The following is a 21,539-nucleotide window of genomic DNA, read 5'->3' on the forward strand; positions in this document are numbered from 1 at the left end:
CCACCGGTCCGCATGCGCATCTATTTGCCACGCTCTAGCAACGAAGGCCCTCACCGGTCTGGCTATCCTGCACTCGACGTGGAAGGTGTTTACATGCGTAATGCACCGGCCGTGGACCAAATCTTAACTTTATGGCGCCCAGGGCGTCGTCGCCGGCGGAGGCTCCCTCCTTCCCGTCTGTGTCCTCTGCGCTGCAGATGCTTGTGCGGCCGCCTGTTCCAGCGTCAACAGGCGGGCATGACCCCGGTGGAGCGAGTCGTCTCCGAGAGGGGCGCAGGGCCTGCGACCTGCGTTCTAGGCTGGGCCTTCTTCTGGGCCAGGCTGACGCGATGTCGGGGAGAAGCCGAGTGGGCCCGGAGACGCACTGCGCAAGGCTCCACCAGCTTCTAGCGCGGCTCGCAAGGCTGCAGGAAACAGACCGCTTGCTGGACGCCATTGAGTGTTCGAGTGCCTGCATGGCACAGATCAGCGACCCGGCCTGCCTCCGGTGCCTTCTTCGCGCACACTCCGCCCTAAGCATATCCCCGCCTCCGGCTGGCCGTGGCGTCTCTCTAGAGAGGCAGCGGCAGTGCATGGCGTCGTCCATCTGTGAGCACTTTTCAGCAGGAATCCGAGGGGCGCTGGACAGGATCCTTGCTTCGCGCCTCCGCGCCTACCACGAGACGCGCGCTCAAGCGCATCTTACGAAGCCAGAGGCCTCCGACCAACTGGCTAGCCTCCTGTCCGGCCTCCGCGTGGAGGATGCTGCCCCCATTTCGGCGCACTGGAGCGACCAGCTCTTCTACACGGCTCTCTGCCGCGAAGCAGCCGTTGTCTGCGAGTCCCTGTCTTCACTTGCCCTTTCGGTGTCGGAACAGGTTAGGCGCTGTATGCACTTGGGCGACAGCGGACCTTTGACTGCGCTGCTCCACGCCGCCAGGTCTTTCGTTTCTGCGTGCGAGCACGCCTTTTCTGTGTCCTTCCCGACTGGGCTGATGAGTGAGAGCGGAGAGGCAGGCCTTTTGCTGGGCGGGATCGAAGAGACGGGGCCCTACTTTTCTGCGCGATTGAAGCTGGCCCGGGCAAGGGGGCGGCCTCGTTTAATCGGGCGGCTGTTCGGTTGGTCCGCTGCGTCCCCCATCGAGGCATATGTAGAGCGTATTCGTCAAAACTTCAGCGGCCCTGCAGCATGGGCTCCTCCCTACCCAGAGCCGGGCCAGAGCCTTGTGTCTGACAGCTCTGCTGCGAGGCGGTGGCACACTACCGGCGCAGGCCAGCTCTTCGTCGACTTCCTTGTTTTGTTTCTGGGGTCAATCTTTGATGCATTTACTCTCGGGGATCAGATTGCAACCTTCCCCTCTATAGGCCTGTATCTCAGCAACAATCCAGTGGCGGAGGAAGGCGGGCTATTCGCACGGGTCTTCGCTACATACTCAGGAATGGTTGCCAGTGAAGCAGGAGGTCTAAGGGCTATCGAGTAGAGCCATTACTCTGTCCCGATGAGCCGATCCCACCTCGCACCCGTCGCCCGTGCAGCGCCGTCCCTCCGGGCACACGACAGGGCGCCTCGTGTGCGACCAGGCCAGCGGGCTTCTCCCAGGGGCAGCCCTCGGAGTGGGAGTCTCAGAGAGGAGGCCGCCGGGGCACCCCCACCCGCTGCACGCAATCCGGTCCACACCACAGCCTCTCTACTGATACCCCTGTTCGTGGTGAGCGCGCTTGCAGTAACCTACCAGACCGGCAAGTGCGAGACGGTCGGTAGCACAGAGATCTGCACCCAGTGCAGGGCCGGGGCGTCCCGGTCGACGGCTTCTGCCGGCCCCCCGGCTCCATCCAGGCCGCGGCAGCCGGGTGCACCAAAGCGGGTGGGGCTGCCCTCGATAAGACGGCAACCACCTGCGGAAAGTGCGGCGATGGGTACTTCCTCTTCATGGGCGGGTGCTACAAGACAGAGAGTCAGCCCGGCAGCGAGATATGCACAACAGCCAGTAATGGACTGTGCACTGCTTGTAACACAGATAGTCAGTACATATTCCAGAACCCTGCTGCACCATCAGAGAAGGGTAGCGAGTGCATCTTGTGCTGGGATACTACAGATAGAAACGGGGTCATGAGAGTGGATAACTGTCTCAAGTGCACGGCACCTGGTGGCAATACAGGAGCTGCTAAGTGCACTGCCTGCACAGAGGGACACTTCCTACACACAGATGGGACGTGCCAGGCATGCGGCGCCGGTTGCTCCGAGTGCACGTCCAACACAGTGTGCACGCACTGCATACCTGGAAGGTACCTGAAAACTGGTGGCAGCTGTGTCGGTGATAACGGCTGTGACGCACAACACTATGCAGACCCGCAGAGCGGAGAGTGCAAGTCGTGCCCCACTGATACAGCGATACCGGAGTGCACCGCGTGTGCATACAATGATACCCTCAAGAAGCCCGTATGCAGCGAGTGCGACAGTGGACAAGCAAAGAATCTTCTCAAGAAGAAGGTCGACGGGACTGCGGAGTGCGTCGATGCTGCTGGGTGCGCAACTGTCGGACAGGACGGGACGCACTTTCGAAGTGACGGAGATACCAAGTGTATACTGTGCGGTGATAGCAGTGGGTCTGGCAACGACCAGGGCATAGCAGACTGCGAGATGTGTAGCAAGGAAGCCTCTCAGAAGCCGGTGTGTAAAGCATGCCTCCCTGGATTCTACTTGAGTAGCACTTGCAAGCCCTGTGCAGGAAACTGCGCAAAGTGTGGCTCAACAGGAAACATACAGGACTGCACTGAATGCATGCCAGGGTACTTTCTAAAAACCGAGGGTGTAACAAAGGAGTGCGTCCCTTGTAGTGACACAGCCAAAGGTGGCATCGATGGATGCAGTGTCTGCTCGAATGATGGCAATACTTTCAAGTGCACTGACTGTAAGCCTAACTATAAGAAGCAGCCCAATGGAGGAGCAGGGGATGACTATACGTGTGTGAAGGTGTGTGAAGACCCCACTGCCTGCGGGGGGACAGCTGGCTCTTGTGATGCAATAGTGATCGACAATGATGGAGTAGAGCATCACTACTGTTCATACTGTGGGGAGAGTACTAAGGTACCAATTGATGGCATCTGTGCTACTGATAAGAAAGGTAATACTTGTAACAGTCATACATGTACACAGTGTGCTCAAGGGTACTTCTTATACATGAATGGCTGTTACAAGGTTGATACAGAACCAGGAAGCCTCATGTGCTCGAAAGCAACAACAGCTGGTGTCTGCACTACTCCCAATGCCAACAATAGGTACTTCATAGTCCCAGAGGCAAAGGCTACTGATCAGTCTGTGTTGGCCTGTGGCAACCCCCTTGGCACACTAATAGGTACTCAAGACAAAGCTAAGGCATACGTCGGGGTGGATGGCTGCTCCCAGTGTACAGCCCCGACACAGCTAGAGGCTCCTGGTATGACCTCCGCTGTGTGTACTGCCTGTGACAGTGGTAGGAAGCCCAACAAGGACGGCAGTGGGTGTGTGCTGTGCTCTGTGGGTGATTGTAAGAGCTGTGTGATGGATGATGTGTGTGGGGAGTGCAACAGTGGCTTCAGCCTAGACAGCAGTGGGGCCTCCTGCGTGTCCTCTGGCGCCAACAGGAGCGGGCTCTCCACGGGGGCCATCGCGGGGATCTCCGTCGCTGTCATCGTCGTCGTGGGGGGCCTCGTGGGCTTCCTCTGCTGGTGGTTCCTCTGCAGGGGGAAGGCATAAGTACTTAGGTAGTGAATGCTCCGTTGGTGGTTAGTGCTCAGTGAGCGTCTGCTGTCCATCCACTCGGTGCTGTTCTGAGGGCAGTGTGCGCTGGGAGCGGTCTCCAGGGTCCTCCCGGCCGGGGCAGGGCAGGCGACAACGGAGCCACGTTTGCAAGGGACTGTATGAAGCATGAGAGTCTATGCAGGGGTGTGAATGGTAAAGAGGAGTATCTGTGTTTTAAATAGCATCATAAGATGAGAAGGCATATATAATCAATGCTTGCTGATTAGCACTCCTTTAATAGCAGATAGCCATTACTAAAGAACCTAAAAAGAAGGCGACACCTCAAGGCTGAGACACGATAGACAGGCCCCATGACGAATTATTCGACCGCAGTTAACGAGCTTAAAGATTATTGAGCAGACCAATGTGAATAAACGGAAAAATGGCTAGTCGAAAACCTAGCGAGCAGCCTCGAACCGGGACAGAGCAGATTAAAGAGCAACTTCTTGCTATCGAGCGAGCAGATGCTCTCTATGGGTGTTATAGAACAACGACCCCGGGAGTCTACCGAGGCTGGCTTTATAATCTCTACGAAACCGTTTTATTTGGCGACCCCAATGAGGCACGAATCCCTTCTGCTCAAAGTCCTCCACTTTATGCTGCCGTTGAGTGCTACTTTATGACCGCAGCCCTTGATTTATTCAAGATAATCATTCCTGTGAAACCTTACTTCTATATCCAGGCTCCTGTGGAGAATTACTTATTCATACAAGAGCGTCTCCTTTTACACTACCCTGACTTGCACATTGAGATGACGCTGATAGAGCGCAATGACTTGTCGGTCCAGAATCACATTGCTAATGATGGAATAGCTCACTTGCGTCTTTCCTTTGACAATCTCACTAATCTCCGCACTGTGTCTACAGCCCTACTTGGGTTACTCCGCCAGAAAGAGCTTTCTGCTGTCGGTGATATTTATAACAAGGCTGGAATTGCCCGAATTACACCAAACACGGACATCAAATCCATTCCTCGAACACTCAAGTCCCTCGTGGATTATATAGGTAACGTTTTGGAACACGATGTCAACCTGACCGCTCGGTTCCTTATAGATAATGAACTAACCATGTCGACATGGTACAGCGTGACAGTAAAACCAGAGTTAGAAACTCCTTTACTAGAACGCCTAGAGGGTGGTGAATTTGAGCTCCCACCTGTTCCAAAGGTACTAGCCTATGACATAGAGACAACAAAAAAGCCCCTTCGCTTCCCAAATGCGGAGGCTGGAGACCAAATAATGTGCATTTCATATATGTTTGATGATCAGGGGTATCTGCTAATTAATCGTTCAATCTTCAGCAGAGATATAACTGATTTTGAATATACTCCAAAGCCCGAGTTCCCCGGAAAATTTGCCTGTTTCAACTTACCTACGGAGAAGGATCTCCTAATCTTTTTCTTCACACATATACGTACAGCCCGGCCGAACATTTTTGCAACATTCAACGGGGACTTCTTTGACTGGCCCTTTGTTGACGTTCGTGCAGCAGCCTATGGCATGGATTTGCTAGACGAGATTGGAGTTTTAAAATCTGAGTCCACTTCCCGTGCTGGACTTGTTGAGAAGCAATATTATGCACGAGCTGTCCCCCATTTGGATTGTTTCAGATGGGTGCGTCGTGATTCCTACCTTCCCCAGGGCTCACAAGGCCTTAAAGCTGTCACACGGGCCAAACTGAAATATCATCCCGATGAGCTTTCTCCTGAGTTAATGGTTTCCTATGCCCAGACAGATCCGCAGGTTCTGGCTTCTTATTCTGTCTCTGATGCCGTTGCGACATACTATCTATATCGAAAATATGTACATCCATTCATTTTCGCACTGGGAACCATCTTACCCCTGAATCCAGATGACATTCTGCGGCGAGGAACAGGAACGCTTTGCGAGCACCTCCTCATGGTGGAAGCATACCAGGCTAATGTGCCGTTCCCCAATAAGCATAATGACCCGCTACTTCAGGTAGTGTTTGATGCAAATAAGGAAAAACGAATCTTACTTAATCAGACCTACGTCGGTGGCAAGGTGGAAGCAATAAATGCAGGTGTCTATAGAAACGACATTGCCTACGACTTCGGATACTACAGTGAAGCCTTTAAGACTAGGAGGTTTGAAGGGTATGGATATCTGCTACGATACATAGACAGAGATCTGATTATTCAGCTTAATGTGAGCAAAGTGTGTAACGAACATACGAGCGCATACCAAAGTGTGCTCAACATACTTGAAGAGATAAGCTTGGAACAGAAGACGATTGAAAGTATATGTAAGAAGGATTCTCATGCTTCAGCAACAGAATTATGTTTTTATAAAACGCCAAACAAAAACATTATCTGGCTGCCAGATACCTGGACTAAAGCCAGGGAGCGACTAAAAGAAAGACTTTCAAAACCGTTTGAGTCTTATGGCAATCATGTTGACAACCTCATTAGGCATGTTGAGACTACTATCTGTTCCAATTATTCTGAAGTACGGAACTATATTATCGAAGGATTGGTTGCATGTAGCAATACCGTTACTTCCAAGCCCCTTCTCTATCACCTCGACGTTGCAGCTATGTATCCGAATATCATGTTAACAAACAAGCTCCAGCCTACTGCTATTGTTGACCCAAATACAACTTGTGCTTCTTGCGACTTTAGCACTATTAAAGAGGCGCAAGTATGCCAGCGTATCATGGAATGGGACTGGCGAGGGTCCTACTACCCACTCGACTTTTCAGAGTATCTGATGATAAAAAATCAAACAATCTCTCAGATTGGTGCTGACAGGTGGATGCACGCTCTTACTGAATCTGAAAAGGCCAGACTCCTTCATGAGCGTTTAGAGACGTATTCCAAGAGCCAATATAAGCTAAAACAAAAGACCGAAGAGATGCGAAGGAAAACCATTGTATGTCAGCGTGAAAATAGCTTTTTCATAGATACAGTTCGAAAGTTTCGTGATCGTCGCTACCGGTTCAAGAGAGAGCAGAAAGACCATTCCTTAAAGCTGAGTAAAGCAAAGAAACAGCTCACCGAATTAATGGAAGCAGGCCTTGAAGCGTCTGAAGATGCCCAAAATTTACGAAGGGAAATAGACTCCCAAACTGGGCTGATAGTTTTAAAGGAGTCACTCCAATTGGCTCACAAATGCATTCTCAACTCCTTCTACGGATACGCCATGCGCAAAGGAAGCCGTTGGTATTCCCTTGAGATGGCTGCAGCCGTCACACATGCTGGTGCAACCATTATAAAGCGTGCACGGACCCTTATTGAAATGATTGGGTTTGTGCTAGAGCTGGACACGGATGGGATTTGGTGCTGTTTACCATCATCGTTTCCTGAAACCTGTACGTTTACTATTATCGATCCAGGAAACACTGATGCCCAAAGCAGCCGGAGGGTAAGCTTCAGCTATCCTGGAACAATGTTAAATGCACTGACACAAACGCAGAACACTAATAAGCAGTATCTTATTAACGTCATACATAATAAGGATCCTCCATCTCATGACCATGGCATTAAATTAAAGTGTGATAAGAATGCTCAAGGATCCCTTCCTGGATTTGACTCTAATGATATGTCATTGTTATTATATGCGTCCTCTCCATCTAGGGATTTGTTACTAGGCAAGAATACCTCGTCTTCTAGCACTCAGTTGGAATCGCCAATTAAGGCATGGAAAAGAGTCAATGAGTGCACAATTGAGTTTGAGGTTGATGGACCCTACTCATGTATGGTTTTATCAGCAGCTAGAGAAGAGGGTGTTCGAATCAAGAAAAAGTACGCAGTCTTTGACCTTACGGGGGGCCTTTCGGAACTGAAAGGATTTGAGCTCAAAAGGAGAGGTGAGCTAAAAATTATCAAGTCATTTCAGACACGTGTTTTTTCCCAATTCCTTAAGGGTGGAACTCTGGAGGATGCATACGATCACGCAGCAAGGGTTGCAAATACGTATTTGGATATTATTTATACCAAGGGATCCTTCCTTACAGATCAGCAACTCATTACACTTATATCTGAGGCCAGTACTCTGAAAAACTCCCTCAACAGTACGCCCAAAAACCGCAAATCCACTTCTATTACATGTGCTCGCCGCATGACCAGCTTTCTTGACCCTTTGTTCGCAAGTGTAGACGGATTAAGCGTTGAGTACATCATTAGTAAGCTCCCAGAGGGATCACCTGTTAGTGAAAGAGCTGTTCCAGTCCAGATATTCAATTCTCCCGAACATGTACGGTTCAAGTTTCTTCGACAATGGATAGGAGATCACAAAGGCGACACTGTTGCAGATATACGTGAACTTATTGACTGGGATTACTACCTAGCTAGACTGTCCGGAGCTATCTATAAGATAATAGTTGTTCCATCTGGTCTCCAAGGGATTGCAGCCTCACCAGTTCAAAGAATTGCATTTCCTGATTGGCTGGTCCAATCCCAGGCACAACTATCCACCAAGCAATTCAGTAACATTTTGCAGCAGTATTTAAAGATAGGAAGTGAAAAATCTAAGGCCGCAAAGTTAAATACACAAGCAATCGAACGCGGAAATCCTTATCCTAACGAAGAGCCTCTGTCCTCTGCTAATACTAGTAACATTCAAGAAGATGACCCCAACGAAAGTGAAGATGAGAATGATACCGTTTCAACTGGGACAGAATCCGATGACAGTAGTTGCAGCCATGAAGAAAAAGATGGTCACGTTAGGCCGCACCTTGTCGAGAACAGGCTCGTCCACCACCCAAAAACAGCTGCAGAATTTTCACGATGGTATATGCAGCAAACCGTTTACTGGACAGAACTTGTGGAGAAGAACATCATTGGAAGGCCGTACTATCTCTCTCACAATGTATCTCTCGGCGGTAAACATTCCATATCCCATCAATTACGTGCCAATCGTGCGATGTATGATGCCAGTAACGATTTTAAGTTACACATAGTGACCGTTACTGTTCTCCCCTCGGGAAAAGTATCGTGCTTCTGCATAAATAAGAATAGGATAATGAAACGCATTATCTTTGGAACATCGGTACGGGTATACTTCAACCTCAAAACTGCCATTCCGCAGGATGTTATTGCTAATTATTCATCACCGACACTTACAATTGCTGATGTTACGAAAAAGAATCTGGTTCTTCCCGATATGGCTTGTTGTACTCAGCTGTTGCTGTATGAAATGAGTGCAGATACACATGCATCGGGACAGTCGTCCTTCCAAGAATTGAAAAGCAGTGTTGTTGTAACGGACGTTTACGAAGCTGATGTATCAGGGCCTTTTCGGTTCTTAATTGAGTTTCGTCACAAGTTGGACCTTCCCGAAACATATGAAAGTAGAAGATTTCTTAACATGGGGGAAGTACCATACACATACTCAGCAAAGTATGCTAGTCAAGGATCTGCAAAGAATGGTACTGATTGGTTTTCTATTTTTCCATTTGAAAAGGATACTTCACCGTGTTACCCTGTTGGTTTTGTGGTAGAGACAAACAAGCATCTTACAAGCCTACTTCCAGATGGACGGTTGGCACTCATAACTGTTGCTACTGACATTGATCCACTTAACTTAGATATTGACGCAGAGGCAGTAGCCCCTGACGTAGCTTCTCTTTTTGCTCAGTTGCTAGAGGATTTTGTGGGACACCTTTCCACAGGGGCCACCAAACCAGGCCAGGCTACATTAGATTCAGTAGTTGCTCACACATTTAGGTATATCCTAAGAGTCATTAAGCAGTGTGGGGTTGAAGAAAAGGAAAGGACGTCAGGATTGAATATACAGACACTCAAGAATGCTCTCCTATTTAGAACAGCAAGAAATCCAAGTGATGCCATTGAAGCCCTTGCAGAGTTATATAGTCAAAATAGTGAGTCTGCATTATTATTCTGGAAAGCAGATTGCAAAAGTAAGAGCCGAGCCAGAAGCACGTCGACAAACATATATTTCAAAGAGCAACATTTTATCATTGATTTGCCTGAAAACCCGTGTCCGTACACAGAGATCCTAATCTCACATGACACGCATGCCCCTTACAACCAAGACGCACCAACTGAAGAGCCAAGTCTGAAGCGACCACCCGTTCTTTCTGCATGCAACTCAGAAATCACAAGACGTTTCACTATGATGCTCCAACCCTTAGTATCTCTAATAGTTGACACAATAGTGGCTCAATATATCTCTCACATTTTCACTATTCCTATAAACCTCGTGCTAGATGAATCTGAGTTCTGTAAAGTTGTTCTTCCTCAAGATCTTCTATCTGGAACTCAAGCATCCTGTACTACTACTCTACTACTTGATACCCTTATTGCAAGAGAGTATGCCAACAACAACATGCTGCTGCCATCACGAGACCGGAAAGAATCAAGAATGTTTGCCACCGAATACACGTTGCGAAGTGGAATGTACCACGGTTACAGCTTGATGATTCCAGTAAGGAATACGTTTATGCAGCTTCTTATGAACTATCTTATAAAGCCTCCTGTTGTAATCGCAACGCCATCAAATCAAACAATTAAGGCTCTCCCAGCTCGTGTAACCTCCGCGTCCCGCTTGCGCATGCTCAGCAAAACACTCAAAGGTATTGCATTTTCACAGAGCATCCCTGCGCAAGTTAAGCACCATATTTCGAGCATGATAAAAACATATCTCTTCTCCAATGTGTCTCTTTTATTTAGCAATGGAATGGTTGAAATTCTATACGAAGAACTTCACCAGTTTTACGCAACATATGACGATATCCTCGCAGAAAGCGGATACATCCTGGTGTACGCAGATGTCACGAAAAACATCATCGCGTCAGAGAAGATGGACCCAGAACTGCTTTTAAATAGTTATCGCTACTTGCTGCGTAACGTCTACTCGACGGGTCTCTTTCAGCTGTACGAACTACCATCTGTGGAGGCTGTCTGCCAGTGTTTGTGTGGATGTCCCGCCTATAGCAACGCCATCAAAGAGGCTCTAGTAATGCAACTACACAACAATACTATCATGAACATAGAGGGTTCTGTCTTCCTTTCAAAGGCAAAGGCACAAGCAAAACAAGCTTTAGAGTCCTCCCCTAGTTATGCGTTAAAATCCCCAGCCACAATAAACCCAACCTCGAAACAAGAAGAAGCGAAGACAGGAGAGGCAGCGTTCTGTTTTAACTCAAATATACCACAAATTACAGTAATACGCCATCTGGCGTTCATAGATATTGCAAACTACTTTGGATACTCGTGCAACCTAGACCATGTGATAGGTCATTTTAGTGCTCAAGAGCCACTACCAAAGGAGCTTAGATACATCTTCCAGCTAGCTGCATCTGCGTACTCTCTAATCATGAACGACAGTATAAGCAAGAGCGCTAAATCTGTCTCCTCGGCAAATGGAGAACTGAAAAGCAGTGGAACGAGATTCATTGAGTTTCTTCAAAAATGCGTTTTTGACATGGCGCCCTTTACTAAGGACGAGCAGGCTGTCTTCATGGGCAAATTAGTTGCTCTACAAGCAAATGCTAAGATCCGCGAAACGCTACATACACTGGCAGATCTATTTCACATCTATTATATTAAAAACATAACTCAGTGGCCTCAGAAAGTAACGCACATGTACGCACAAGCAGGAATGTCGAAGTTGTTAGATAGTCTATCACCTGGGATATACTTTGTTAGAACATTTCTGTACATTTTTTCACTAGATGAACGAATCAGAGATGTGACTAGGTCGTTCTGCTGGGGGATTTTGCCCGGAATAGGAGTATATAGTCCCCTAGACACCAGAATAAAGTACGAAGAATTATTCCAGGAATATAATGTGTCGAACATTCTGTGTGACGCATGCAAACAACTAAACCGCCTGGATGTTATGCGTAATAAGGCGTTCTACTGTTTCTCCTGCGGAGGCGTTATAGAAAGTAGCGTGCTTGAGAGAGGCTTAAGTAGGCAGTTATCACAACTGGTAACCGATTACTTTTCTCGGCAAAGCACATCAAGAACCGTGATAATTCATAAACACAATAATCTAGACAAAAATGAGGAAGAAATGCTTCTTGACCGTGTAACAAATGAAATAGGAATGATATTATTGGCATCTCAGGTTCATGATATGGTTGATCTCTTTGAAATGTGCACGTGGTGGAGCCAACAGCTTAATTATCACAACAGACAATTTAGTTTTGCGACGGTGGGGAAACAATAGACAAAACCAGATTTTCACGCTCTGTGGCTATTGTCGTGCCATTATGGAATGCTAGGTACGCTTGCTGAGCATGTGATGCCAATAAGGTCGCAGAGGCAGCAAATCGTCGTATTGCAACAGTATTTTCCCGACTAATTATACTGTTTTCCAGCCCCAGGTCAACCCCATAGAGCCAGCTAGCGAAGCTCGTGGCCAGATGCTCGTCGTTCATCTATAACTTAGGTTCTAAATTGATTTTATTCGTCATGTTTTACAAGGAAGAAGCAAGTCACGCTAATTATGCAATTAATTCACTTGTTGCTTTGCAAACACTACAACTTGTAGTATGATACCGGCGTTATTTGTCGTCATATTCAATCCCAGGTCCAGCTGGAGGCGGCCCTTGACGCCCTGTTCTAGTAAACGCCCCGGAGCGGGCCTGGAGCGCGATTGCGCGGCGCGCGTCTGCGGCGGCGCCTCTGAAGAGCCCGCGCTCGGCGGCGTTGTGGGAGCCACAGCCCGGGCAGCGGTAGAGGTGGTGGCGCCGGGCGACAAAGAGCCCGCCGCACTCGTGGCATGCGCAGTCGACGAAGACGCCCCGGTACTCGGGCGGGACCGCAAGCGATCCCCGGAGCTCCTCCAGGCGCGCCTCGTAGAGCTCCCTGTCCTGCCCGAAGAGGACGAGCCGGCGGCAGACCGGGCACTTGTAGTTCGCCCCACCCAGGCGAAAGACGGCCTCGTAGCAGTGGCGGTGGCACGAGTGGCGCCCGCAGGGAAGGACGATGTACGGGTAGATGTTGTCCCGGAGGCCGTCGAGGCAGTAGACGCAGTTCCCGGGGTCCGGCGCGCACGCGTGAACCTGGCCAAGGGCGACTGTGTGGCATGTCCCGCAACGCTCGCAGTGCTCCGAGTACCCCGGAAGGCCCTGCCGGCACGTCCCGCAGCGGGCGCAGTGGAAGCTCGGACGCCCCTCGCGGCCCATTCCGCAGATGAGGCGACACGTCTCGCAGTAGCGCGTCCCGAAGGGCATCTGGCAGTGTGTGCAGCGGAGCCCGATGGGGCCGGTGGCGCGGCAGAAGAGACAGAAGACCTCTGCCGTGCGGGTCCGCGGGAACTCGTGGTCGTCGTGGGAGGCATCGTGGCAGAAGCGGCATAGAGAGCGCTCTCCGCAGACTGCGCAGTAGAGGAGGCAGCCCCGGACATAGTGTGGGCAGCCCACGGAGAGGCCCTGCTTGTGTGCGGCATAGAGGTAGTGCGAGGCAGGGAGCGCCGGGTCCCGGGCGACCCGGCCGGCGCCCGCTGCGACCCGGATCGCGTAGGGCAGGGCGGGATCGTACGCCTCGAGCAGGCAGACGGGCTCTGCGACCTCCTCCCAGGAGCCCTGCAGCCCGCGGCCAGAGCCCTCGAGGATCGCCGAGATAAACGTCTTGCGCGGGCACCGCTGGCTCGGCTCGGCAGGATCGCCGCCGGGAGGGACGGTAAAGAGGGTGGTCAGGAGGACGCAGATTCGGGAGTCCGTAGGAACGCGTTCGACATCTGAAGCGCTATAGAGCATCTTTTTGCAGGCGCGCAGGGAACGGCGCAGGGAATCACAGGGGAAGGCGGACGTCTCCGAGAACCACCGTCGTCACGGTGTGCGAGTGCCCGTTGTAGGCGTAGACATACTTGTCGGTCGGGTCGCCCGCGATGTTCCAGAGCTTCGCGCTCTTGTCTGCGGCCGTGATGATGCACGCCGAGTCCGCACTAAAGGCGCTCGCCCAGACCGTGGCCTCGTTTGTCCCCAGCACGCGGGCGCGCGTCAGATAGCAGTCCTCCTCAAGAGCAACGGACCAGATCTTGCAAGTCTTGTCGGCGCTGCACGTCGCCAGGACGGCCCCGTCCGGAGAGAGGTTGACGTGCATCACGGCATCCAAGTGCGCCTGGATGGACTGCTGAGGCGCGAAGAAGTGGCTGCTGCCCTTGTAGGCGTAGACGCGGACGATGCCCCGCCCGTCAGAGCACGCGAGGATTTGAGCCCCCGGGGCGCAGCTGACCGAACGGACGCCGACGTCGCACTCGAACGCGACCGTCGTTGCGAAGGGGTGCCGGGGCTGGCGCAGATCGTACGCAAGCAGGCGACCCTCCTGATCTCCCGTGACGAGGAGCGCCGCATCCCCCCGGTCGCACGCGACAGAGAGCGTGTTGAGGGCCGCGTCGTGGACGATGCAGCTAGTCTGCTTCCCCCCGCGGGTGTCGAAGAGCAGAAGGCGTCCGTCCTCGCCCACGCTGGCGACGGTCGAGTCGCCCTGGAGAAAGCAGCATCCTGTGACGTTGGAGAGGTGTCCGTCGAAGGCGGCGACTGGGTCCCGCCCGGCAGAGCCGAGGTCATAAACGGTCGTGGCGGAGAACCCGGCTGCAAGCAGGACTTTCCGGTCCGCGCTGAGGGCCAGCCCGTTGGCGACCTTTCCGAAGTTCAGCGTGCGGAGCGCACTTTCAGAGGTCGGCCGCCAGAGCTTGATCGACCCGTCGTAGCTCCCCGTGGCAATGACGACCTCTTCCATTTTTTGACTAGAAGCGTCTCTGAGGGTCGAAGCTTGGAAGCAGCGTGGCCAACAGCAGGAGCACAAGCCTTGCGGCGCTGTGCATGCGGGGCCCCTGGGGCTGCGGAAGATTGATGTTCGCCTCCTCGAGGAGCTTGAAGACAGCCGGGGCTTGCGCGACCCTCCGGTAGCCCCCATGGGCCCGCTGCTCGCAGTCCTCGCGGAAGAAGTCGTCGAAGAACGCGTGGTAGAGGACGCCCTCGGCCCCCACGGGGTCTGCAGACTTGATGAACTCGACGATTGGCGCGGGCGGCAGGAAGTTCGCGGTGCTGTAGATGAGGGCCTTGGCGGCGTACGTGACGACGTAGGTCTTCCAGTAGAGGGCGGCCAGGGCGGCGAGGCTGGGAACGCTCGCGAGCTGAAAGATGTAGATGACGCAGACGGTCCAGAACGTCGAGAGGACGTGGACGGCGAAGCCGATGGGGGAGACACGGACTGCCAGGAGCAGGTCTGGAGACAGGAGCAGCGGCCAGGGGGCGGCAAGTCGAGTGGCCACGGCGAGGTGATGGAGGGCGCGCCCGACGGCCACGAGAGGAAGGAGGAGCGTGTAGAGCGTGCTTCCGGCCCGCACGTACAGCCCGACCTCAAGAAACTGGCGGCGCGAAAACAGCCGGCGAGACTCCTGGCCACCCGAGGGCGTGATCGGGGGCATCTGGACGACGCGCACAAAGAACGGCCCCTGGACCCCGGATCGCTGCAGAAACGTGCCGTAGTGCTGCGCAAGGACGCCCATGGGAAGGACCCAGGGAGCCGGATGAAGGCCCCGGAGGGTGCGGCAGACAGCCAGCGCCGGGTCCTCCAAGGGGCCGCCCAGAAGGTCTGCGGGGTCCAGACTGGCGCGCGTTGACCCTCGGAGGTCTGCTGCGGCGTACCCGATGTCCCGACAGCGGGCGCTTGCCTCGGGGGCGGCAGCCAGCCCGGGACCTCCAGGCTGTGCCAGGGGGTGGGTGTATCGGAGCCGGGTGACGTGCTGCTTCACAACAAGGAAGAACGTGAGGAGCTCGGCGTCGCCCCGGACACGCGTCTGGACACGCCGGAGGTCTTCAAGGGTCAAGTGGAGCGGGGGGAGCCACTGGAGGAGGTTACGGCGAGACCTGGTGACGACCTGGTAGAGCTCGCAGCAATCATAGTCGGGGAGGGGCGTGGGTGCCGCAGCGGGCCCTGGGGGCTCGAGCAGGGAAAGGTTGGCCAGGGCTGCAAAGACAACCTCCCGGAGGCCCAGCTGGCCGTGGAGTGTCAGAAGCAGCGCCCGAATGCGTCCCCGGTGGGCTGTGAGGATGGCCGTCGGGATGCCATCGCTGATAGGCATTTATAATTTTGATGCCCCCCGGCATGCAACCTGACGACCCCCCGGCACGGCCAGCGGGATGCTGCCACAGGTTCGGAGCTGCGCTTCTCGCGATGCCCCGGTGTGCACTCTGCCTTCTTGCCCTCGAGCTGCTCGCCGGCCTTTCCCTGTCGCTGGCCTCGCTGGCGGGGGGCTTCCAGGCTGCAATCTGGCTCTCCATCAATATGGAGCGTGCATACAAGGACCTGGAGCTCTGGCGGCTGGTCAGCGCCCCTGTTCTCCCGGAGTCCGTCTTCCAGGGAGCCCTCTTCGCCTTGATCGGCTGGAACTCTGCGTTCCTACTGGAGCGGACCGTCGGCTGGAAGGTTTTTCTCGGGCTCCTCGCCTTTGCGGTCCCCTGCGTCTCCCTTCTGACGTCGGCCCTCACGGCCCTCCTCGCCCTCACCCCCGGCCTCCGGGACGTCCCGTACTTCGCCGCCCAGTGGACAAGCAATGCGAACATGGGGCCCGGACCCCTGCTGGTATTCCTGACGATTATGGGGATCCGGCTGTCCGGGCATAAGTCGTTCACTTGCTGCTTCCGGTGCCCCATCCCGGCGTGGGGCGTCATCCTCGTCACCGTCCTCATGGCCCAGGTGATGCTCTATCCCCCCTGGGAGGGCGTTCCCTACACGCTCTCGGGCGTCGTCGCAGCGTATGTCCTGCCGCGAAGAGCCTTCAGGAGGCCTTTGTCCCCGGAGGACGAGGCTCTCGTGGCCAGCGAGGACGGGCCCGAGGACGTCCGGCCTACAGAGACACTTCCGCCTCCTGCCGAGGAGTTCCGGGGCCGGGGGAGGAGCCTGTGACCGGTGTAAACCCCTCCCACGCAACTCCGTGGCGCCTGCTTCGGTTCATCAGGCGCAAACTACTCGTGGCAAAGCCGGGTAGGCTGTTGAGCCGGTGCTTGCAAAGGAGGTCGAGGGTCTTGTCTACCGGGCGACTCAGGGGCCGTTCCAGACGCTGCCAGCGGAGGCAGAGCACCTGGGTCTCGAGGCGCGCGGCGAGCGCTCGTCGCAGTCGGAGGTTTCGGTCTGCAAATGCGCGGCGCAGACGGTCGAGCGTGGGGGCGGCGCTGCCGGCCATCATCTCGCCGACGATGCGACGGGTCTCGTCGAATGCAGAGCCCCCAGAGGCCGGGCGGCTGGGCACTCCGCGGTGCGTGGAGAGGCGGCAGATCCCCGGCGCACGCCCACCTCTGCCCGCAAGCGACCCGCGGGCCCGAGGAAGCACAGGCGCGGCCGAGGAGGGCTCAACCGCAGACGGCACCCCGTCGTCGTTGAGGTCTGCCACCAGGCGCTCGATGTTTGCAAACTCGAAGGCCTCCTCGACCGCCTTGCTGACCCCAACGACGCTGAACTGCCGCTGACGGGCGTGTGTCCTCGAAGGCCCGACAGGCGCCGATGCCAGCGGGAGCAGGGGCGCTGCGGCGTAGAGCCCGACGTTCTGGACCGCCTGGAGGTGCGTCACGTCGTCGTGCTCGTCGTCCGGGGAGACAACTGGGCGGGAAAAGTAGGGCGCGCCCTGTGCGTCTGCGGGCGAAAGCGTCCGAAGGCCCTTGACAAGGTCGTCGTTTGCGCGAAAGCGGTTCTTCACGGGGCGGAGGCGTAGGGGAATGCCCGAGCGGGGCCCCAGGACCCCGCCGATCCCTGCGATGTTCGTTGGATAGGCCGGCTCGAAGCCGACGAAGCTGGAGGCCTCCTCGCTCGCGAAGGCGGCGCACGGGTCTGTAGGGAGCGGGGCCATGCGAGTTGAGCCTATGTGCGACTCGCGGTCCTGGAGGTAGAGAAGGGGCGGCTGGCCCGCGTAGATCTGGGCTGCAGTCGCCTGCTCAAGAGACACGGCGCTGCTGCGCGTCACAAGGGCTGCTCTGTGACGGGGCGTGGGGGCCCCGAGAGCGACCTCGAGGGCGGCGAGCCTCTGTTCGCGCACCGCAATCGCGGTCATTAGAGGCGCCTTCCGAGCCGAGAGCTCGTCGAGGCGGCGGCTGATGGCCCAGAGCTCCTGGATTGCCGCGCCAAGCAGGGTGCTCTCGGGGTCCATTGTAAATTCCGATCGCAAGTTCATGTGAAATTGCAGCCAACACAAAATTCCTGGATGCCCGACGACTCGCAATACAAGCGAAACCTCGACGCCTGGTTTGAGGCGGCGCGGTCCGGAGAGATCAAGTTCACCGTTGTCCATTGCAAGCAGTACCAGGGGGCCGTGCTCCCGGACGGGCCCGGGCTCACGGCGCTACACCTTGCAGCCCAGGGCGGCCACACAGGCACGGTCAAGTACCTTCTCCCGTACGAGAAGGACATCCGGAGCGACACAGGCTGGACCGCCCTCATGTCGGCGGCCATGCACGGCCACGATGCGGCGGTCTCAGCCCTCGCGCCCTACCAGGCTGGGAGGCAGCTTTCCGCCGCGGCCTTCGGGTACCCAGCTGGTGCGACGGCCATTGAGATCGCCGCCTCCCGCGGCCACCTCTCGACCACGAAGGCACTCCTGGCGTTCGACCAGGAGCGGCCGTACCTCGCCGAGCCCCTTCTCGCCGCCCTCGATCTGAACGAGCCGGCCCTGAGGGCCCACGTGGCCGCAGGCGCCCAGACCCGGGACTGCCTGGGCCGCACACCCCTCCACTATGCCGCCCTCTCTCCGCGAGACCCCACCGTCTCGGTAACGCTCCTCGCCGACCTCTACCGCGGAACACGGGATGCGTCGGGGAAGACGCCCCTCATGCTTGCCGCAGAGTTCGGGCGCGCAGACGCCGTCCGAGTGCTGATTGAAAGGACGCCCGAGGACGTCGGCGCGGCGATCCCCGACAACCCGAGCTGCGGCGACCACGAGGGCTCGACCGCCCTGATCCTCGCAGCAGACGCAGGCCACCTCGCGTGCGTGAAGCACCTCATCGACGCCGAAAATGCCCAGCCCAACAAGACCGGAACAACTGCGATGATGTTCGCCGCACACCGGGGCTTCCTCGAGATTGTCGGGGCCCTCGCGCCCTTCGAGGCCAACCTCCAGAGCACGGCGCCTCTCGGCCACTCCCCCGGGAAGGCCACTGCGCTCCAGCACGCAGCCCTGGCCGGCCACGCGCCTATCGTCGGGCTCCTCGCTCCCCTCGAGCACGGGCTCCGGAACGATGCAGGCCAGTCTGCATACGACATCGCCGTCCAGCACGGCCACCGGCAATGCCAGGAGATTCTGCAGGTCTACGAGGACGAGGTCGAGCCGTGCATCGTCACCGCCCTCATCCTCGACAGCCGGAGCGAGGAGTTCAACCTGGTCACCGACAAGCCCCTTACCGAGGCGATCCAGCGCCTTGCAGATCTCCTCGGCGTGCGTGACTCGGACAGCTTCTTCCAGGCGATCGAGGACATCCTCTCCCAGGGAGATGCGATCCGCGAGCTTGAGAAGCTCCGGGTCGAGCTCCAGGTCGTGGCTCAGGAGCGCGATGACCTTCGTGCAAAGGTGGACGAGCAGGCGGCGGCGATTCGCGAGATGAAGGGCCATCTGTACGACATGTCCGAGCTCGAGAAGAAGGTTGCCGCCGCAGAGGCGAGGTATGCAGAGAAGGTCCGCGACACCCAGGCGATGGAGGAGGAGGTCGAGGAGGTCAAGGCCGCCGCCCGCCAGGAAGTCGAGGCCGCGCGGGGCGAGGTCGAGCTCATGAATGCACACGTCCGCGAGCTCGAGAAGCACATCACAGACCTCCAGAACAGCGACGACTCCGTCCTGGGGCAGCTGATAACGGCCCAGGAGCGCGTCAAAGAGCTCGAGGGAGAGCTGGCCCGGGCCGAAGCCGCGGGAGGCAACGCGGCGCGCGAGCTGGACGAGACGCGCCGCGAGCTCGACGCCCTGAGCGCAGAGCACGAGGACGCAAAGAAGCTCCTCGAGGAGATGGAGGAGATGCAGCGCAACCTTCTCGGGATGCAGGAGGCGATGGAGCAGTTCGAGGCCGAGGGCATCACGGTCGAGCGCTACGCAGACCTTCGCGCAGAAGTCGAGGCCCTGCGCGAGCGGCTCTTCGACAAGTCGCGCAAGGTGACCGAGGCCAACTCCGTGATTTCGATGTTGATCGACGACATGTGGATCTGCAACAAGCGTCTGAGCGACACGCTCAAGAAGGCCACCGAGTCCAGTAAGGCGCTTGAGGACGGCGACGCAGGCCCGCGGGGCTCCCAGCACTTTGCGATGCCAGACCTCATCGACGAGATGTCGAACCTCATCCGCAGCGGCTCCCTCGGGCGGTCGGCGGTCGGGGGAGACCTGGGGCTCGGAGAGCTGGACCGCGAGGCCCACGCAGGGCCGGCGAGGTTCAGCTACCTGTAGTAAACCGTCGTTTACTGGGCGGGGACCCCGTAGAGCTGGAGTCCGGTCGTGTAGGCGCCCGAGCCCCCGAAGTTCTCGAGGATCGTGTAGCGCACGAAGCGCGCCACGCGGGGGGACGGAAGGGTGCACAGGTGGTCTCCGCCCCGGTGCGGGAGGTCCATCTCGGCGAGGGGCTCGGGGCAGGCAGGGTCGGCCCCGCACGCAAAGGAGACGCGCCGGGGGTTCTGGCTGTTTTCACCGTGGAGGAAGATGCCCACGCGCGTGAGGCAGACCGGCTGGCCCATGTCGATGACGACGTGCTGGGGGAGGGGCGCGTAGACCGACGTGAACCAGCAGACCGAGGGATCCTGGCGCACAAGGTTCTGGACCCCCGAGTTGTGGTGGTACTGCGAGCTGAAGTCGACCACCCGCGCGCCGTTCTCGGCGACGCCGAAGTTGCGGGGAAGCAGAGCGCCCGCGCGATGATCTTTGCTTGACTCAGATAAATAGATATAGATATCTTATGAGTTGTCACTGGCAAATAACCAGCACTCGATTAAAAACACGTGGACAGGACAGGGCACAAGTGAGCAGCCAAGGTAGATGTCATATTTATACTAATGGATTGTCCAAAAAGCTACTGTAAACAATGCTAAAAAGCCCTAGTAAATAGTCGATTATAAGGTTACAGTAGTACAACCACAGAAGTAAATAATTAGTTATGGAGTGAAATGCATTCACAATTTGTGACGAATCTATAACGTTCCGCAAATATCTAACGCTTATGTCTATTCTTTTTCGATAGACATTGGAATTCTAAGATACACGTTTGTGCTCCAAGAAGGTAAAGTACGAAGGTCAATTGGAGATGGGAGCAGAGGCTTGCATTCAAATACACGTTGCTTTGAGCTAGGTCGCTTTATGTCAAACGAAAGAGACTCAATGCGTCGTGCACTCTCTTGAAGCTGTTCGCACCGACTCCACATGGCGTCTGTCGAGTAATCTGCTTGTTTGTCATTCATTGTTGTATATGGCTTGTAACTCATCTCGGTAAGCTTTATGAATATACTCATAGCCACGGCACGGCGTTTTTCATCTTCCTTCTCTTGTTCAGATGGGACGTAGTTCTCCAGAATAGAGATGTCCTTGGACAGTCTCAAAGTCTGTATCTCATCTTGATGTTTTTGCAGTAGAGATGGACGCCTCTCGACCTGAGATTCAAGATTCTTAAGATTGCGTATTCGGCGCTCTTCTGCTTGCAGCTTTGTCTGTATTTCAATAGGGATCGTTCTATCCTGCGGAGCAATGAGAGTCGGGACAAAGAATGAACTTGAGGATGACGTGCGACTTTCAAAGCGGATTGAGTTGAAGTCGGAGTTAGGATCTAGAAAGATCTCCAACGCTCCCAGAAGCCCATTGAGCTCATAGTAGAATTCAGACGTCATG

At 55.3% G+C, this 21,539-nt stretch overlaps 9 protein-coding genes and 2 pseudogenes across 9 annotated transcripts; 5 read left to right on the forward strand and 6 right to left on the reverse strand.

Annotated features, from left to right (window-relative positions):
• Nucleotides 1-131: 131 nt before the first annotated feature.
• Nucleotides 132-1,460, forward strand: GL50803_00113952 (uncharacterized protein; the record flags this gene model as incomplete). The annotated part of the gene is made up of 1 exon (XM_038045668.1): nucleotides 132-1,460. The coding sequence occupies one exon, from the start codon at nucleotides 132-134 to the stop codon at nucleotides 1,458-1,460; it is 1,329 nt and encodes a 442-aa protein (XP_037902055.1).
• A 281-nt stretch (nucleotides 1,461-1,741) lies between these two features.
• Nucleotides 1,742-3,715, forward strand: GL50803_0050218 (pVSP; annotated as a pseudogene; the record flags this gene model as incomplete).
• A 427-nt stretch (nucleotides 3,716-4,142) lies between these two features.
• Nucleotides 4,143-11,915, forward strand: GL50803_0023064 (DNA polymerase epsilon, catalytic subunit; the record flags this gene model as incomplete). Its single annotated transcript, XM_001707771.1, has 1 exon — nucleotides 4,143-11,915. The coding sequence occupies one exon, from the start codon at nucleotides 4,143-4,145 to the stop codon at nucleotides 11,913-11,915; it is 7,773 nt and encodes a 2,590-aa protein (XP_001707823.1).
• A 337-nt stretch (nucleotides 11,916-12,252) lies between these two features.
• Nucleotides 12,253-13,449, reverse strand: GL50803_00106320 (Zinc finger protein; the record flags this gene model as incomplete). Its single annotated transcript, XM_001707772.2, has 1 exon — nucleotides 12,253-13,449. One exon carries the CDS (start codon nucleotides 13,447-13,449, stop codon nucleotides 12,253-12,255), a length of 1,197 nt encoding a protein of 398 aa, XP_001707824.2.
• A 34-nt stretch (nucleotides 13,450-13,483) lies between these two features.
• GL50803_00d17353 (G beta-like protein GBL) lies at nucleotides 13,484-14,434 on the reverse strand (the record flags this gene model as incomplete). Its single annotated transcript, XM_001705379.2, has 1 exon — nucleotides 13,484-14,434. The coding sequence occupies one exon, from the start codon at nucleotides 14,432-14,434 to the stop codon at nucleotides 13,484-13,486; it is 951 nt and encodes a 316-aa protein (XP_001705431.2).
• Nucleotides 14,435-14,441: 7 nt separating this feature from the next.
• On the reverse strand, nucleotides 14,442-15,782 carry GL50803_00d17352 (uncharacterized protein; the record flags this gene model as incomplete). Its single annotated transcript, XM_001705380.1, has 1 exon — nucleotides 14,442-15,782. One exon carries the CDS (start codon nucleotides 15,780-15,782, stop codon nucleotides 14,442-14,444), a length of 1,341 nt encoding a protein of 446 aa, XP_001705432.1.
• Nucleotides 15,783-15,805: 23 nt separating this feature from the next.
• On the forward strand, nucleotides 15,806-16,606 carry GL50803_00d17350 (uncharacterized protein; the record flags this gene model as incomplete). The annotated part of the gene is made up of 1 exon (XM_001705383.2): nucleotides 15,806-16,606. The coding sequence occupies one exon, from the start codon at nucleotides 15,806-15,808 to the stop codon at nucleotides 16,604-16,606; it is 801 nt and encodes a 266-aa protein (XP_001705435.2).
• GL50803_00d17351 (uncharacterized protein) lies at nucleotides 16,548-17,840 on the reverse strand (the record flags this gene model as incomplete). The annotated part of the gene is made up of 1 exon (XM_001705385.2): nucleotides 16,548-17,840. One exon carries the CDS (start codon nucleotides 17,838-17,840, stop codon nucleotides 16,548-16,550), a length of 1,293 nt encoding a protein of 430 aa, XP_001705437.2.
• Nucleotides 17,841-17,894: 54 nt separating this feature from the next.
• On the forward strand, nucleotides 17,895-20,114 carry GL50803_00115479 (Ankyrin repeat protein 1; the record flags this gene model as incomplete). The annotated part of the gene is made up of 1 exon (XM_001705386.2): nucleotides 17,895-20,114. One exon carries the CDS (start codon nucleotides 17,895-17,897, stop codon nucleotides 20,112-20,114), a length of 2,220 nt encoding a protein of 739 aa, XP_001705438.1.
• An 11-nt stretch (nucleotides 20,115-20,125) lies between these two features.
• On the reverse strand, nucleotides 20,126-20,572 carry GL50803_00d20551 (Hypothetical protein; annotated as a pseudogene; the record flags this gene model as incomplete).
• A 309-nt stretch (nucleotides 20,573-20,881) lies between these two features.
• GL50803_006084 (uncharacterized protein) lies at nucleotides 20,882-21,538 on the reverse strand (the record flags this gene model as incomplete). The annotated part of the gene is made up of 1 exon (XM_038046246.1): nucleotides 20,882-21,538. The coding sequence occupies one exon, from the start codon at nucleotides 21,536-21,538 to the stop codon at nucleotides 20,882-20,884; it is 657 nt and encodes a 218-aa protein (XP_037902056.1).
• Nucleotide 21,539: the final 1 nt, after the last annotated feature.

Source organism: Giardia intestinalis, chromosome 4 (genome assembly GCF_000002435.2).
Source record: "Giardia intestinalis strain WB C6 chromosome 4, whole genome shotgun sequence".
Lineage (NCBI taxonomy): Eukaryota > Fornicata > Diplomonadida > Hexamitidae > Giardia > Giardia duodenalis.